A 17890-nucleotide genomic window follows, 5' to 3' on the forward strand; every position below is an offset into this window, starting at 1 on the left:
ACAATCAAGAACACGCTCCTAGGAAGCTCCTACAACGATCCCAGCTACAGATCTCTACAGGAAACGCCTTCAGACACCAAAAATTACCATGAACACTCAAGAACACTTTTTCTCCTTTTTTCTCTCAAAAACGGTTGAACTCGTCGAATGAGACAAACATACGACTTAAGGGTTTCTCCTAACCCAAAATGCAACGTTTAACTTAAACTCGTCCGCAGAAAAAATCTTGCATCGACCGATGCAATCCTTAAACCGGGATTTCGGTTCGCGGATGTTACAATTTCCCTATAATATCATATATGTTATGCATGAAATGGAACAGAAATATAGAGCCAGCTAACTATCTAAGTGCTATGAAGCTTTTTTGTAGTCCAAATCAGTAGCAGTAACATAACAGAGAACTAACTTAGCAAACACGATACCAAAAACATGAAATGTGGATATCAAACATGCACGTCATTTACTTATGCCCTTCACGTGTATATATATACAGATTCGCTTACATACTCACCTTATTAAATAAAACTTCCAAAGATTTGTGAAGCCACGATATATACCCTCTTCCTCGACGACCCCTTTACTTATAAAATTTTTGACAACTTGGTTAGATTCTTCTAATATTCATCTTTGGAACATGGAGGGTTCTTCAAATGGGTTAAGAAAAGGTACATGGACTGCTGAAGAAGATAGTCTCTTGAGGGAATATATTGATAAGTATGGAGAAGGCAAATGGCATCAGGTTCCTTTAAGAGCTGGTATATATGTAATATATACCATTTATCTATAGTTTGATTTCCTACTTTATTCTTATCTCTATCCAATTATTTAACAGGTTGAAGAAACTAATATATCAGTTAACTAGTGTGTGCACTTTGATTCTTCTGATAATATATCAAATAATGAAAAATATTTTTTGTTGGCAAGACAAATGGTGAACTTAATCACTTAACAAAATGTATTTAAAACTGGAGAAATTGAACCCTCTCGTTTGTTTTTCTTTTAGTAAATTCGCTAAAAGGTTAAGTATCCATATATGTGTAAAGGCCGTATGGTTTATGTCGATCATGTGGCTGTTCATAGATTCTTCGTGATAACTGATAAAATAAAGGTCCCATAGGGTTAAACCGATGCGGGAAGGGTTGTAGACTAAGATGGTTGAACTACTTGAAGCCAAGTATTAAAAGAGGAAAATTTAACTCAGACGAAGTTGATCTTCTCATTCGCCTTCATAGGCTTCTAGGAAACAGGTTTAAATTGTTGAGACACAAATTCATATTATTTACATGATGTAAATGATCCAATACTAAGTCATTTTACAAACTGTTCAAATCCATGATTAGGTGGTCACTCATCGCCGGTAGATTGCCTGGTCGGACAGCTAATGATGTCAAGAATTACTGGAACACTAATTTCTCGTGTTGTAAGAGCAAAACGAGAAAGAGAGAAAATACTTCTTCAGCTACTCCTCCGATCCAAAGAATCAATGTTATAAAGCCTCTACCTCAATCCTACAACGACTGCAGCTGGCTCAATTGGCAGCCAGAAGTTGGCTTTGGCAAAGCAAGCAACAAAGATGGTAGTATCACATGTAACAAAGATAACCAGAAAAATGAGTCTGTGAACAGTATTAAGGTTCGTAAGATTTGCAGTAAAGAAAAACTCTCCAAAAGTCTGTAAAATGAAAGAAAAAAAGAAAGAGAAAATAGCTTATTTCTCTATTCTGTTTTCTGTCTTGTGCATGAATTTGCTCTCTCTCTTATAATAATGGACTCTCTCTCTCTCTCTCTCTCTCTCTCTCTCTCTCTCTCTCTCTCTCTCTCTCTCTCCCTCCCTCTCTCTCTCTCTCTCTAGCTTGTAAGCCATCTTCAGCCACCAATCATTAATCTTCCTTTCTCCTAATTTTGCTAAGAGACTTGCTGGTCGCTAGGTGCCACGAACCTTTTCTCTCGTCCTAAACAGTGACCAGAAAATATTACTGAGCAAATAAAGCACGACAGGTAAATCATGAAATGTGGATATCAAGCATGCACGTCACTTCCCTATCTATTCAAAAATCCAGTGTGGATATCAAAGCTCTTCTCTAGCTACGTGTATATATAATTTTGCTCGGACACTCACATTCTCTACAACTTTTGCATGGATTTTTGAAGCCACAATATAAACCCTCCTCCTCGATATATACCTTCAATATATTTTTGTTTTTCCATGGAGGCTGCGTCCAATGGGTTGAGAAAAGGTGCATGGACTGGTGAAGAAGATACTCTCCTGAGGCAGTGTATTGATAAGTATGGAGAAGGCAAATGGCACCAAGTTCCTTTAAGAGCTGGTATGTTACACACAGATATATATATATATATATATATATATAATCACTCCGTATATTCTTTCTCTCTATCTAAGATGAATTCGGCAAATTATTTAATAACCGATTGAACAAATCATTATTTTCCTTTTTGCTTTAAAAAACAATTTATTGTTTAATATTGGACCTAAACGAAGATTTAAGTTTAAAATTGAAGACCAAAAGCTATAGTTCCAGCCTCATCTGGTAAAAAAAAGTACACTATTAACATTGCTGCGCATAGATAGATTCTTCATGATATTATACTGTACATTTTTTGTTTCGTAGGGCTAAATCGATGCAGGAAGAGTTGTAGACTAAGATGGTTGAACTATTTGAAGCCAAGTATCAAGAGAGGAAAACTTAGTTCTGATGAAGTTGATCTTCTTATTCGCCTCCATAGGCTTCTAGGAAATAGGTAGATACTGTTTTACTCTATAGTTTTTATTTCAGAACACACAAGTTCAACATTAATAACTCATATGTATGTTATTTCACTATGCTTAGATGGTCCCTGATTGCGGGTCGATTGCCTGGTCGTACCGCTAATGACGTTAAGAATTACTGGAACACCCATTTGAGTAAGAATCATGAACCCTATTGTAAGCCCAAAATGAAAAAGAAAATCATTACTTCCCCTCCTACCACATCAGCCCAAAAGATCGAAGTTTTAAAGCCTCGACCTCGATCCTTCTCCTCAAAGAGCGGCTTTAGCTATCTCAATTGCTTTCCAAAAGTTAATGTTATCCCTCCATGCTCTGGACTCAAGAACAATAATGTTTGCGGAAGTAGTATCACATGTGGCAAAGAAGAGGAGAATTATGAGTCTGTCTATAATATAATGGATGGAAAAAATATATGGTTGGAGAGTTTATTAGAAGAGAGCCAAGAGGAAGATGCACCGGGTCCAGAAGGTACGACAACAGAAACTGGGGCCACTTTGGCGTTTGACGTTGAACAACTTTGGAATTTGTTCGATGAAGAAACTGTGGAACTTGATTAGTGTTTCTGAACGGCTATTCGCATTTGTTTTCCTGGTGTGTATGTTGAATGTTTTCTTGTTGTGTCTATGTATTTTACGTTTGTATTTTTCAAAAATAAAAAGTTATATTTTGGAATATCAAGGTTGTGGAATAAGAAGAATTTTTGTATAATGTGTTATACTGTATTAATATAAATAGAAGTTGCATTGTTTGTTACACTTACACTATAACTCAACATGACTTTAAGCATAAATAAATAAGTCGCAAGTAGAAGAAAATTTAAACCCCAGAAAATATCTTATGGCAAACTCTACTCCAAACGTAAAAACAGTTGTTGTCATACACAAGGACTAATGTGAGTTTCATTTGCATTGGCCTGTAACGCATGTCCTCTGTTTTTTGCATCTTAGTTTGGTTTTTATGTGTTATGTGCTTAGGGTTTTTACTATAAGCTCGCGCAGTGTAAAACTCTTGCTACGTCCATAGTCAACTATAAATTGAGTGTCTTCCAAAACGACTAAAGTAGGTTAAGTAAATGTGAATATATATGAGTAGTTTCTTGACATTGAAACCCTTCTGATACTTTGTCTACAAATCCTCAATTTATATAATCAAGCTCTTCAGCTAAACCTCTTTAAATCTGATTTAACACTTTTTAATACTACTCCTCTTTTAATACCAACTAACCAAGATAACACCTCCTCTCTGAATCTTAATTGAAACCATTTTAAATGTTATAAAGAGCTTAAGTAAATGTTACGGGAAAATTGTTTTTAAAGAGCTTAAGTTTCACGTTATGGCTAACAAACGTCATAGATAAAACGACCAGTTATGAAATATTGTGTAAAGTATATATGTTTCAAAACTCTATGAAACTTACGATTCAAAGTCTTTTTAAAGATTTATTATAAAAACTAGATGAATACCCGTGCTATGCGCGAGGTTATGGCTTACCGTTTTTTAAACAATTGTGCTACTAATTTATTCTTTTTTATTTATCTTTGGTTTTTTGTAATTGTAGAAATCTTGTAAAATATATTTTTGACATTGATTTTAATACTTCACATAGGTTTTCTTATTTTGTAATTGAATTATTAGATACATAACATGAACAACTTTTTTTTTAGAGATTTAAACATTCTATAGTTTTTGTCTAAAACTTCTAAAAATATATTTTCAACTGAAAGCTTGATCTAAATATGCATATTTTGTAACAAAGAGTTTTTTGGTTGAATAAATTTTACATTCATTCAAAAAAAGCTTAAGTATGTGGATATCTTCATACTTAAGCTTCTCAATTATATAATATGAAACACTAACATTTTCTTTTATCAAGAATTGCAGCTTTGCTAACTCTTTAATAGATATAATTAAGATAAACACATTCTTTTTATGTTAGCTCTTCTATTTCTTGAATATAACTCTAAAAAAAAAATTAATAAGAATTTCATTTATTTATTTTTTTAATTTCTAAATATTAGAATGTGAAAACCCCCTTCCTCTTTGTCTCTGTATTTTTCTAACTAACATTCTACAGCTTAATTCAATTATCTTCCATTTGATAGTGAAGAAAACCCCAATCTTCATCATATATAAAATTTTATTTTTTTCGGACAAACTTTTTCTACAATATTAAGAAATATCTCAATCATTACTGCAACTCTTCAAACTATTGACAAAATTGTAATGTCTAAACCATATGTCGATACATTCATGGTTTAAGCCAAGAGCAAGAAGTGGCTATTCGATTCATTCCTGATGTCCTTTTATCTTTTGTTATGCATCTATTTTCTTAGGACATATTCTAAGGTTCTCTAAATTTCTTATGTGAATATTGAAACTGATTTTTGGGATATATATATATATATATATATATAAAAAAAAAAAATATAGAAAATATTTCATATTCTTTTTAGTTTAGGTTTGTTTCTTTTTAATGATGATAAACAGGTGGCACTCTCTCCATTGCTGATGTGTCACTTAAATGGAGAGACTTAACCAACTTTTATAGTATAGATTAAGAAATTAGCGCAGATCAATATTTTGAAGCCAGAAACATTTTATATAAGATCTATATACGGAAATTTAATTTGTAATTAGCAATCTTTATTGGGTTAAGCTATAAATGCATGAGATACCAACAAAACAAAATTGAGAGACTTTGACATTTTTGTATTCTTCACTTTTTTGTTCATCACTCCTCTTAAAAGAACCTCTTGTCGTTATTAATAAGTTTTGGAGTTTGGACCATCGACTTTTGTCAATGTCATGTATTAAGTTAACAATGTAGCGGGGTGTCAAAATGGGTAGAAACTTAGAGGTTTACTCTGTTTGTCTATTATTTTAACGGGTATGAGTTAAGTTTTTATACCCATATAAATAAATAGGCTTTGATGAGTTCGTCCAATGGGTTCGTGGATTTAACGTGGTAAACCCATTAGGGTTATGGATTATCCATGGGTTAATCGAAAAAAACAAAAATAATATATATAATATAATAAAATATAATATGTATATATGAAGAATGAAGACTATAAAGTTAAAGAATCCGATTGGATCATTTATAGAAGATTCAAGTATTTTTTAATTTTAAATTAAAAATGAGTTTTATTTTAAATTAAAAATAACTTTTTATTTTGGTTTTATGGATTTTTGGCTTTAAGATTTTAGGATGTTTTTTTATTTTAATATCTATATATTATTTTCTTAAGCTTGAAAACTTTAGTTGGATTTATAATTCTATTTTATATAATATGTTATGAATTTATTATTAATGCATCAATTAATCCGTGTATTGTGTATCAATGAAGCAATAGATCTATATATATACAAAACGAAGACGTCTATATCATTTTTGACTGGGCAAACTTGTTCTAATCGTAAATGTAAAATGTATTATTTATTAGTTTTTTTTTGGGTTCATATGTGCGTATAAAATAAATTAATAATACGTGAATAGTGCACGACTCATGGGTTTTGCCATTATGGTCCAACCGGACAACCGAAAATTGACATGATTGTCCTATAATGAAAGGGTTACACATTAACACATTTTTGTGAAGGGAAAATTCCGGAAAAAAATATGAACTAATTTTTATTTGGAAGAAAAAAACACCAATTTTTAAGGCTTCCAAAAAAATACATCAATTAATTTTTTCATGTATAATAAAACCCAAACTATAAAATGTTGGCAAATTCATACATATGATATCAAACAAATTTACCATGTGCCAGGATTTGGAATCAGGGAACGTCCGATGAGCAGATGAACCACCGGATAATTTACCATGTTCCAGGATCCCACCAACTTCCAACATGTTCAACAGTTCAATGTCCTTTACTCAACACTAATTGGATTTATGGAAACTAAGAAGTGACTGAAATATTTATTATTACCTTATCTTTCATTAAATGAATGAAATAAAAGAGGATTAATTTTTTTCATAACATGTTATTGTTTTTTTGTAGATGTTTACTTTTAACATCAAAGTTAGAGTGTAGGTATCCCCTATATAATAAAACGGAAATATCCAACCTTTTTGTGTAAACTATATAATATGAGTTATAAGATTAATTATTTGATTATTTGATAGGTTATAGGTTATATGGGTTGTAACTATTAGTTAAATCTCGATTTGAGATCCTCTTAGAAAGGATATTCCAAAAAAATAAAATAAAATCTCCACTGAATATTTAAGTAACCATATATAGGCAACAAAATCTCAAAAATTAATATTATTTACAACAACTATTAAAAACAATCATTTTTAACCCGGGTCCTAAATTTCAACCCGGTTCTTAACTTTTATTCACAACAACTTCTAAAAACAATCACATAAATTATATTTTATATAAACACTATAATATAAATAAAAGAAAATTTTCAACCCGTTTTCTAGCTAATATACTAAACGTATTCGTTGCCATACTTGTTTTTGGGAAAGAAGCCTTCTTTATTCATTTTATTTCCTTAAAAGGGACATGATCATTTTGAGAATATAAGTTAAAGCACATATGATATGAGAAGGAAAGCTTATGTTTACAAATTACAAGCAAATTAGGAAACAAAAGCGAAGCAGACCTAAAGGTTTATTTCGTTAAACTAAGAGGTTTACTTCCTAAAACTAACTATACACTGAATTATAGATACATTGATAAATGATAGTTGAATTATTTTCATTCATGGTTAGGTTTAGGTAGGGCATGTAGTAAGCAAACAAACGTATATGGGTCCACAGTAAGATATTTTAAACGCCCAGACTAGTTTTGTTGAAAACAATTAATATACGAAAAAGTCTTCAATCTAGATCTAAAGATAAAGATATTATTCATGAGCATCATCAAGTCGATTGTTTTTATTTAAATTATACAGTCATGTATTCTCAAAAAAGTTTAATTTTTGATTTAAAGTACTTTTAACTGTATTTTTGTGTGTGTGTAAAATTCGTCCTTTTAAATGTACGATTTTACGTAAGTAAATTAAAACAATAGATTATATTTACCGGATAATTTATTAACCAATTTAAACCTTTTATAGCAAGCTCCCTGAAGCAGAATTTCCTCTTTGATAAAACAGTAATCGTATAACCTGAAGCACTTTTTCACTAGGGGAGAAGATGCCACGTTTAAATTGTAAAACTAAACTGCCAGTCAGATAGTAAACTAACCTACCAGCAATATTGCATGTATAATTGTGTAACTAAAGCTACCATTCAAGTTTAGGAGTTTAAACTAACCTACCAGCAATATTGCATGTATAATTGTGTAACTAAAGCTACCATTCAAGTTTAGGAGTTTAAACTAACCTACCAGCAATATTGCATGTATAATTGTGTAACTAAAGCTACCATTCAAGTTTAGGAGTTTGAACTAACCTACCAGTCATATTACATAAGGATAAAGGTAAAAGAACACACACTAGAGATATTTTTCATATACACATTTTGTTTCCTCACTAACGAGTGGTAGAATGACAATTGTACCTTCATTTAGTCAATTTTATCAAAAATAATCATAACTTGTTGATAATATGATTTAGAATTACTCGAGCAAACCTTCCAACTCAACCCAAAAGTTGAAACTTATTCAAAATCCCTTTTTTTGTGAAATAATTTTGAGTCAAGAAAAGTATGCTACCACAAGAAAACGGGTTTTTGGAAAATTTTCTCGATATCATATCAGTCTCGTTCATCTTATATTTCCATATTGTTTGGTTATAAAAAAATATCTGAAACAGTCAATAAGAGTATAATCGATTTCTATAATGTAAAATAAATCCAAAGTGTGAGTATTGGAAGACAAATTGGAGACTTTTATATGAAAATGACTTGACACCTTATCAGTTTCTTTGGATATTGTTCGTGAATAATGAGCCTGCACGTTCCTTCCCTTTTCAGCTTTTTCTATATACGAAAAAACAAACTTTCATTATCTACTTGTCACCAACTGCGCGATTCTTATCATCAACTCTCATCGATCTTCCGGTATCGTATAACACATAGCAAATATGTAAAGAAGATGAAATTAATCAGATAATTAATGAAAATAAAAGGTGCGACAGCACAAGACTTTTTATTCATAAAACCACATACAGCTTACTTATTAAACGATAGTAAAACGTTTTTTTAGTGTAAAAGAACGAAATTGTATCCCCATTTCACCATTTGTGAAAAATTGGTAGGGCTTGAGAGTTTATAAAATTGGTTTTCTTTCCTTTATTAAATTGTAAGAGATACTAAATTGATTGATTTGGTTACATATATAATTAGAGGTGTGAGGACTGAAGAAGATTGTCTCTTGTATGATATTTTACCTTATATTGCATGATGAAATTATCACTGTAATGTAATACAATATGACCTCTATACATTACAAGGGTTTGCACTCCCGAACCAAGTTTTGNAAAAAAAAAAAAAAAAAAAAAAAAAAAAAAAAAAAAAAAAAAAAAAAAACTAAGTTTTGTCCATCTATCATTACCAAATAATCAGTACATAATACTAACCAATGTTATAAAATTTTAGTTTTAGCCTCTCACTCTAAATGTTGTTTGTGCTTCAACACGGGAAAACTGAGCTATTTCTTCCCGAGAACTATCGTATCAAGCCAGATAGACAATTGTACGTCGTTTGCTTTCGGATCGCGAGTTTGAACATTCAATTCATTGAAAACTTTTCCGTATTAAGTATTAACAATCTTTTTAGAAAAACATTTAATGTATTTGCTAACTAATTTTATGATAATGATCAACAACAAAAATAAATAATGACGTTTGAAACAGATATGCATATGAACTGATATAACAAACGTTTTGGCAAGTAATATCATTTTTCCCCCGTTAACCTTTGAATGTAAACCATGCACTAGTAGCTTTGCGAGTAGTGTAGTAAAGTTTCTAGGGATAGATGATTTTGTGTTCTTGATCGGTTAGGTTGTCTTAGTTGATTGTATTTGTTTAATAGATTTCCTTCTAGATTGGTGTTCTTAATGCTGTCAACAAACCGAGAGGGTGAGATTAGATCTAAGGTGTTTTACCACCGAAAGGTGTAGATGAGATGCTTGAATCAACCAATGCTAGAGGTTTACTCACTTAGCCTAAGAGATTAGATGAGTAAGGGGTTTACTGACAATAATGAATCAAATCTTAATGCCTGCTTGGTCATGTTTCTCCAATGAGAGTTGGGTAGGGGAGTGATCAAGGTTGATTGTTTCTATCACGAGAGTGTTTTAACGAAATTTTAGAGATTCATTGTGTAGGAAATATTTGCTTGAGGCATGTAAGACATCTATACTGGTTAGGAATACTTAGGATTCAATTACCCCATCCTTAGAAGCTTTCGTATCTTAATTGCTTGCATTCCCATTCATAACTCGATCCCTTACCCGATCAAGTACATGATAACATGCATCGAGTAATACCTCGAGTTGTTCATACCATCTTTGCTTACTCGATCACCCCACCCGATCATGTACTCGAATGCTTGCATCGAGTGCTTAGGTCGTGTGGTTCATTGTTTTTATTCTTTTTTTTAGGATTGTTAGTTTAAAAACCCTATTTGCTTGGCTTGACTTGCACTATTCGAATCATATCCTTCCTGCTAGCATAAACAACCATTTGGATTGATAACCCTTTGTACTACAACTGCATAGGGAATTGATACCCTGGGTGAAAATCCGCTTATCAGGTATTCCAGTGAGGGAATATGTGGTTGGTAGGATATTGTGTTGTCCTACGCGAGCCACGGGAAGGAAACCTGGTTAGGGATAGGACTTAGACGTGTTCAGAATTGTTTGCTCACGACTCTTAGGGGACTTCGGTTCTCCTAGTACCGCCATATTTTAAGACTTTGTGGCTTGGGAGTGTGGTTGGTATATCGACTTCGGATGACGATCCGGGGGCGCGATGTAAGGTGGCAACCCAAGAGACAAGTATTGGACTTCCTTATATATTATGGCATGCGGGCTTAGGCATGATGAGGAGCCAATATTTTGGCATGCAGACTTCGGTCTGATGAGGAGCCAATAAAACTCTAGGTTTAGGCCTGTGAGTAAAGGAAAGTCCAAAAGACAAGAGAAAATAATGCCTAGAACGTGAATCTATCGCCTAGAGGTGACCTTTCGTAGATCGATCGGAGGAGTGCAGACCGTGGAGACGGTTGCACGGGAGTCCTTGGCTGATGGTTGTTCGAGATTCGAGGACCAATCCATGTTGGTGGGGGAGAATTGTAACATCCGTTTTCCGGGATTAGAGTTTGAGATATGTTGAATAAACCAAAAAAGTGGATTTTAATTAATTTTGGTTTAATTAAATCCTGGTTTAATCTAATTAAACCAAAAATCCCTAATCTCTTTCTCAAATTCAGGCCTCTTCTCTTTTTCTTGTTTGTGTCCACATTATCAGAGAGAGATGCAGACAAACTGTGAGAACCCTTGTTTTTTTTGGTGTAAAGGAGGAAGAGAATGAGATCAAGCTTTTTCTTTAGAGCAAAGAGAGAAACAGAACTGTCAGGGTTTGGGAGAAGCAAGATCCGATTACTCAAAACATTTCGAAAGGTATTGATTTTTGGTAGGGTTGTAGCTAAGAGATTTTCGTACCCTCTCCTTTTTACAGAAGTGAATTTGGATTAATATTCTACGAGTTATTGGCAGTTTAATAGGGCGTTTCGCGTCAGTCGCGGATTCAGACCAGCGGGTGTTTCGGGATCGATTTCGGTTTCACCTGATTTCCGATCATTATGAAAGTTTGTGGGAAGCGTCTGGACATGTCTACCTTGCTTTTCACCGAAGGGATTAGAAAGTTAACGGTTTGTTTTGATTTCGTGGTTTCACTTGTGAGGTTGTTTTTTCTGATTTTTCTGGCATTTTGTTTTCAATGTTTATTTATTGGTATGATTGGTTGTAGGAGCGAGTTTGGTTGTTCTTGGATATTGGAGAGCCTCTCATTTGGTTGTTATTTTCGTGAATCAATTGTTAAGGTGAGTGTGTGACCATGAACTTATCTAAGCGATTGGGTTGTATGACTTGTTTTGTGTGATGATGTGTAGGTGTGGTGAAAGTGTTATTGGTTGTTCTGTTTAATGGTTGGTTTGTTATATTTTATTTGGAGTTGTACTCTTGATTTGCTTGTGTGTATAGCTCGTAGATGGGAGGATCGCCTCACTGGGTATTTCTGGTAATACTCACGCATCTCATTGTGTTTGTGGTGCAGGTAGTGGCAAAGTGTGACTATGGGATCATGGCAATGAAGAGGAGGATGTTCTAGTGACTTGCTTGGTTGTTGTCTGGCTTTTGTTAGATTGCTAGAGTTGAGTCCTAGAATGTTGTTTAGGATTGTTGGTTTTCTGGTTTATGTTGATTGGATCTTTAGTTTATGGTTTTGGAATTATTACGGTTTATTTGGTATTGGTTATTGGTTTACTGGTTATTTATTGGTTTTATTATTTCCGCTTTTGGTGTGATCGTGGTTAGGTGGCTAGTGGGTATGAGACCACTAGCTTAAATGTTTATTATTATATTATATTTATATATTTATCATTTATTAATTTAAAAAAAAAATGGGTCGAGTCGTTTCAGTGGGTGTCAATTCCTTCACCAACATATATAACGTAAATTTACTGTAGTCTTGGGTTCGAGTGAGTAAAATTGTAGGTAGGCTTAGGAATTTGGGTACCTGATCAGGTTCAGGTTGGGTATTTCAGTAAGTCCTAGACCCATTAGGGTGTTTCTAGTATTTAGGTCGGGTTTCGGATAAAACCCATCAGATTCATTTCGATTCAGTTCGGCTACCCAAAATCAATCCGAATTAAATAAATCGAAATCAATGTCACTAACTAAACACAAAAAAGAGACCAAATGTTCAAACTTAAAAAGAGATAACAGAGTTTGTAAAACAAACAACTCCGTAAACCTAGTACTAAAAGAGACAACAAAGTAAACAAGTTTTTAAGATATTAGCTGACAAAACCAATACACCAAGTGAAATAGCCGATTGTTCTTGTCTTCTTGATGATGAATCCATGTGAAAATAAAAAGCATATAGACAATTAGAAATAGATTAAAAGAGTAAGAGACAATTCAAGAAAAGAAAAGAAACTTAATTACATTAGCTCAGACCCGAGAGTGACTTACTATGGTATTGGGTCTTCAGTATAGTGCTCTGAAAACAAACGAAAGAAAGAGTTAACATAAAGTATAAGAGCGGCAATAACATAAAGCAACATGATATACAAACCTTTTTGAAGTCAATCTTCATATTCTATTTATGCAAAAATATGTGCATTCATAAGCACTCTTGATTCAATATACAACTCCGCATCACTAAAGATTCATTAGACACGAAAGAGAAAGCAGTTTCAAACTTACTCAAATTATTTGTATTTGCTGTTGCATTGTCCACTGTCATAAAGAAGACATTCTCTATGCCTTACTCAGCTAAGTAGTCAAGAAGGGTCACTATAGAAAATAAGGGTATTAATAGCAATATAATATAGTTTTTTTTATGTCTATGCTGTAGTTGACTTTCGAAAAAGTTTACGTAGCGTTTCTAAAATATTAAACTCTATGGTAGGATAACCGCTAAAATATTGTGTAATGGCACCTAGTTTTTGGTTCTTTCAATAGCATAGATTAAAATTAAACGCTATCGTATGGTAACCGGGAAAGTGAAAATTTTATTACCTCCAAAATTGTACTAATTAATTAATATCACAGAAAAAAAAAAATATAGATTAGGTTTTAGTGTGTCTCGTGAAAGACTTCCATCTATGCTCTATTCTCTCTCTCAAACTCGATCCGGAACCCGTTCTGAAACTCGATCCGAATTTGTTTGTCTCATCTTTCACTCTCGATCTCTCAGTATCGATCCTCTCTCAATAGCAATCCCTCTCAGTAGCAACTCGCAATCTCTTGTGAAGTCGTCAATGGTGGCTTTCGTTTTTCTCAATCATGTATGTTTTGCAAATTAGTAGCTCCATCTCTCTGCGTAGGTTTCAGATCCAATTTTTTTTTGAGATTCGGACTTGACTATTGCTTATGACGTTATCAGACTTGCTATTGTAAGAACTATTGTTGATTAGAAATGATGACATGCCTTTTAGATATATTCTCCGTGGAGTTGTTGTTAAATGAGAAAGTTCTATTGATTTGAAAGTGACTTGTATCTTTTTTTGCTCATGTTTCTTTTTTTGAATATCTGACTTTGGTTTCTCATTGTGAAACAGGGTGATTCATTCAACAACTCTCGGTGATTCTTATTCTTTTTCCTGTTGAGAAAGTTGATCGACAGAGATCGCTTGATCAGAAAAGATGTGTCATTTTGGTCACCGGTCTTAGTGGTGCAGGTTAGTGCCAGCAAAAACCGTTATGAAACAGCCACAAGTTTTTGTTTATGTCTATGTGAAAATCTATTCTCTTTATTTTTTTTTGTAGGGAAGACCACTTTGGCTTGTTCGTTGAACCAGAAGGAGAAGCTTTGTTATATTCTTGATGGTGATAAACTGTTAATGTAAGGCATTGCTGACTGGAAATTTCTGGATTTTGTGGTTTCTCTATTCATTCTTGTTTTCGACTTTAGCCAATCATTCTGGGTTACTATCCAAAATTTGGCATACTAAATTTGTTGAGGTAATGTGATGACAGTGGCTATGATATCTGTTTTAGTTTCTATAATTTGTGAAAGCTTCTGCCTGCTAACTCTTGGAATTGAGAACTCCAGTTCTAGATTAGATTAAGCTTTTGTGATTGTTAGCTGCAGGCAAGGGCGGATCCACGTTGTACTAAAGAGGGGCAGTTGCCACCGTCAATTCTAGTACTCTGTTTGTTCTATAACGTTTTTTTTAACTTATTATTATTCTTCTAATTCATACAAACACAAGTGAAAAGCCCAATTTATTTTATTTAATTTCTCATTACAAGTCCATATTTTTTAATAACATTGGGTTACGTACAAGTTATTAACCAAATTTTTAGAAAGTTAGTTTAAAAAGAAAACAAAAGTAGAGTTTTTTCATTAAACTATACTTCAATTCCTAAATTTTTTTTTTAGCTTTTTTCTCTTTTAATTCTAGTCAAATTTTTCCCCGGATAATCTTTTTTTCTAGATCCGCCACTGGCTGCAGGATAAGTAGTCGAATATACACTGTGAGATCATAACTTCAGGTTATACCTTCCGATCTCTGGTTTTTCGAACAATTTATGTCTCTGTTATACCATTGACTCATTAGGCTTATGTGGTTGTTTCAGATTATAACCCTTGTTGCTTTTAGTTTCCTTGCTTTATATGACTGGATGTTTCGTCTAGACAATGTATGTTGTTGGAAATGTAGGTCGAACAAGGGTTACATAAACCTTTTGTCTCATTTGTTATGAAATGAAAAAAATAAAAGCTTCTTGACACACACCTGAAACCTGCACGTTTTTGCTTTCCATAGGCAGTCGAAGTTTATGCCTTGTTGATAGGCAGTAAAGGAACTTTGAGCTCTCTAAATAATATTTTGACTGGATGCTTTTCGTATAATATTTGTCATTGGCATTCACTAGCCCGTTTCGTATTTGGTGATCTGTGATAGCATGGATTGAAGCTTCGTTATGGTCTAGGTCTAGAAACAAGGAAAATGCTACATCATTTGCCAACCTTCGTGAGTGTCTCTTAGAGGTTTCAGAATTTTCAGCTTTATGAAACATCATTTGCACAAATCATTACAATTGTATTGACTGTCTTCTTTTCCATTGCGTCTTTCAGTCTTTGTGCAGGTTCAAGGACCAATACTGAGCGGAAGAACTTGTGGCTGTACTTTAGTATTTTAAGCTTTACATTTATGGATTCACTTGACTACTCTCTTCATATATTTTGTTTATTTTAGTATGTTAAGCTATAAATACTTGATTCTGTGACTACTCCCATCTGATATGTTTCGATAATGTATTTTTTTAATGGTTTTAATTTCATAAGGTATTTTCTCTCTTTAATGTGTCATTGCTAAATAACAAAGAAATAAAACAACAAATTTATGACGTAAAAAATTACAAATATAATATTAAAAATACTCAATACATAATTATAAGTTATAACTACAAATAAAACTTATTTTGTTCATAATTATACTCCTACAGTCATTTGTTAATTAAACATTATCAAATAATAATTTGTTAATTATACATAATCACGGAATCATATATGTTAATTTATTATCTTTTTGCATTTTATTTTGTTAATTGATAAATAGTTAAATCCTATAACCTAAACCATAAATCATATACCCTAAACCATAAATCATATACCCTAAACCATAAATCTAAACACTTTAGACTTTAATTCTTAAACATTTTTATTATTTATCAATTAACATAGTAAAATGCTAAAAAAATATTCTCATACAGATATTCTTAAATATTCATAAATTCATAATATAAGTGTGCTTACTCTATTAACAATCAATATATAATAATTTTTATGAATTTATGAATATTTAATATAAAATATATAAATTCACACTTGTAAAAACCTTTTTAATGTTTCTCAATAAGTTTTAAATATTTTTACATTCTATTTTGTTAATTGAAATTAGTGAAATGTGTATCAAGATTCAACCCTAAACCCTAAATCTTATACCCTAAAGGGTTTAGGGTTCAATCTTGAAACATGTTTCATTATTTAGAAATTAACGAAATAAAATGTAAAAATGTTATTGTAATAATAATAACATATAGTAGGAATAAATATAAAATTAAATATTATGAGTTATAATACTTAACTACATACTAAAAAAAAACTACAAACTAAAATAACCATTTTGCAAATGAAGTTGATGATAAGTGTTATATGGCCAAAAAAAAAAAGCGATTAGAAAAGAGTTTTAGAACATATATTTTATTTTCATTAATTTAAAACACTTTGGAAAATTAACCTACTAATTAAAATTGAAAGAAAAAATAGCAAAAAATGCTAAAATCTAAAATGCAAATAAAAATTGTCATTGGCTAACTCATTAAGAGAAGGATCCCACTGCGTTTAATATAGACCGTTGATTGCAGTGAATCCAATGGACACAAACTTTTAATCCCTATTTAGTATTTGATTCGCTAAGCCGTTAAAGTAAGGATCACATCATGTGTAATATGAACCGTTGATTAAAATAAATCTAACGGACACTAATCCTTTTATCTTTTCTTTTCACTCACTCTCCTCTTTAGTCTTTTCTCTTCTTCTTCAATCGATTATCCAATTGAATCGACTATCAAATTATTTTTCGAACCGTACGAGATCTTTGTTTCGAGTACGCGTTTTTTTGTACCTTCGCTTGTCTGCTCTTCTGTAATTTTGGATTCATTTTTTGTTTCTACCAGATTCGGTGAGTCTTGGTTTGGAAATCCGAGATCTGTTTTCAATTTGTATTCATCGGTTAAATTAATATCTATAATATGTTTCCTCTTTTTTTTAACGATCTAATGCATTCTTTTACTGGGTTTATCTGTTGCAGAGCTGATCTAGTCGCAGGAGGAAGAACAAGAGGTTATTGAGTCGGCTCCTGCTATCCAACTCGGAGAAGAGAAGAAAGAGTTCTTAGCTTGAGAGATTGTGTGCTAAGAACTTATTGATATCATAAAAGTGGAGCATCGTGGTGAATACTTGAAGAGAGAAGAAAAGGAAGATGATGAAGCGAAGAGAGAGGCCCGTGGTGTTTGCAGAGAAAGAAGTGTACTCTTGGAGATTCTTGCAAATAAAGAATGATTTTTGCAGCTTTGTGATGGGAAGAACACGACACCATTTTTTTCCTTTTCCACAATGCATTTTATTTTCTTTGTAATTGATTTTTTTTCTATCACTGTTTCATACAAATGATAATAAAATATGTTATTTTTATTTCAGTATACATGTTTTATATATAAATTCACTCCCAAAATGATTAAATAACTATATATATATAATTAAATACACAAATACAGTATAAATACATACATATTGTATAATACATAACTTACATATATTAATAGCAAATAATAATTACTATTAATAGCAAATAATATCTTAACAGCAGTTAGTTGTCAAAAAAAAAAAAAAAAAAAAAAAAAA

General features: G+C 32.3%; 2 protein-coding genes, 1 long non-coding RNA gene and 1 other non-coding gene across 5 annotated transcripts; all 4 read left to right on the plus strand.

Annotated features, from left to right (window-relative positions):
- On the plus strand, nucleotides 606-1677 carry LOC104704666 (transcription factor MYB114-like). Its single transcript, XM_010420714.2, has 3 exons — nucleotides 606-755; nucleotides 1118-1247; nucleotides 1341-1677. Exons 1-3 carry the CDS (start codon nucleotides 635-637, stop codon nucleotides 1675-1677), a joined length of 588 nt encoding a protein of 195 aa, XP_010419016.1. The 5' UTR covers nucleotides 606-634.
- On the plus strand, nucleotides 2146-3419 carry LOC104701230 (transcription factor MYB114-like). Its single transcript, XM_010416878.2, has 3 exons — nucleotides 2146-2326; nucleotides 2630-2759; nucleotides 2849-3419. Exons 1-3 carry the CDS (start codon nucleotides 2206-2208, stop codon nucleotides 3342-3344), a joined length of 747 nt encoding a protein of 248 aa, XP_010415180.1. The 5' UTR covers nucleotides 2146-2205; the 3' UTR covers nucleotides 3345-3419.
- LOC104704667 lies at nucleotides 13517-15781 on the plus strand. Of its 2 annotated transcripts, none has more exons than XR_002032741.1 (4): nucleotides 13517-13766; nucleotides 14040-14159; nucleotides 14248-15472; nucleotides 15560-15781. It is a non-coding gene; the product is annotated as an uncharacterized LOC104704667 (transcript). The 2 variants fall into 2 exon arrangements; XR_002032740.1 differs by having other exon boundaries at nucleotides 13518-13766; nucleotides 14248-15455.
- Nucleotides 16984-17495, plus strand: LOC104701231. Its single transcript, XR_753786.2, has 2 exons — nucleotides 16984-17168; nucleotides 17298-17495. It is a non-coding gene; the product is annotated as an uncharacterized LOC104701231 (long non-coding RNA).

This window comes from Camelina sativa, chromosome 7, assembly GCF_000633955.1.
Source record: "Camelina sativa cultivar DH55 chromosome 7, Cs, whole genome shotgun sequence".
Taxonomy (NCBI): domain Eukaryota; kingdom Viridiplantae; phylum Streptophyta; class Magnoliopsida; order Brassicales; family Brassicaceae; genus Camelina; species Camelina sativa.

What these genes read in the sequence shown, in the direction of transcription:
- LOC104704666 (XM_010420714.2), top strand. Translation starts at nt 635, where the DNA reads ATGGAGGGTTCTTCAAATGGGTTAAGAAAAGGTACATGGACTGCTGAA. An exon ending in TCAGGTTCCTTTAAGAGCTG is followed by an intron (nt 756 to 1,117) that starts GTATATATGTAA and finishes AAGGTCCCATAG; the next exon opens with GGTTAAACCGATGCGGGAAG. An exon ending in CATAGGCTTCTAGGAAACAG is followed by an intron (nt 1,248 to 1,340) that starts GTTTAAATTGTT and finishes ATCCATGATTAG; the next exon opens with GTGGTCACTCATCGCCGGTA.
- LOC104701230 (XM_010416878.2), top strand. Translation starts at nt 2,206, where the DNA reads ATGGAGGCTGCGTCCAATGGGTTGAGAAAAGGTGCATGGACTGGTGAA. An exon ending in CCAAGTTCCTTTAAGAGCTG is followed by an intron (nt 2,327 to 2,629) that starts GTATGTTACACA and finishes TTTGTTTCGTAG; the next exon opens with GGCTAAATCGATGCAGGAAG. An exon ending in CATAGGCTTCTAGGAAATAG is followed by an intron (nt 2,760 to 2,848) that starts GTAGATACTGTT and finishes CACTATGCTTAG; the next exon opens with ATGGTCCCTGATTGCGGGTC.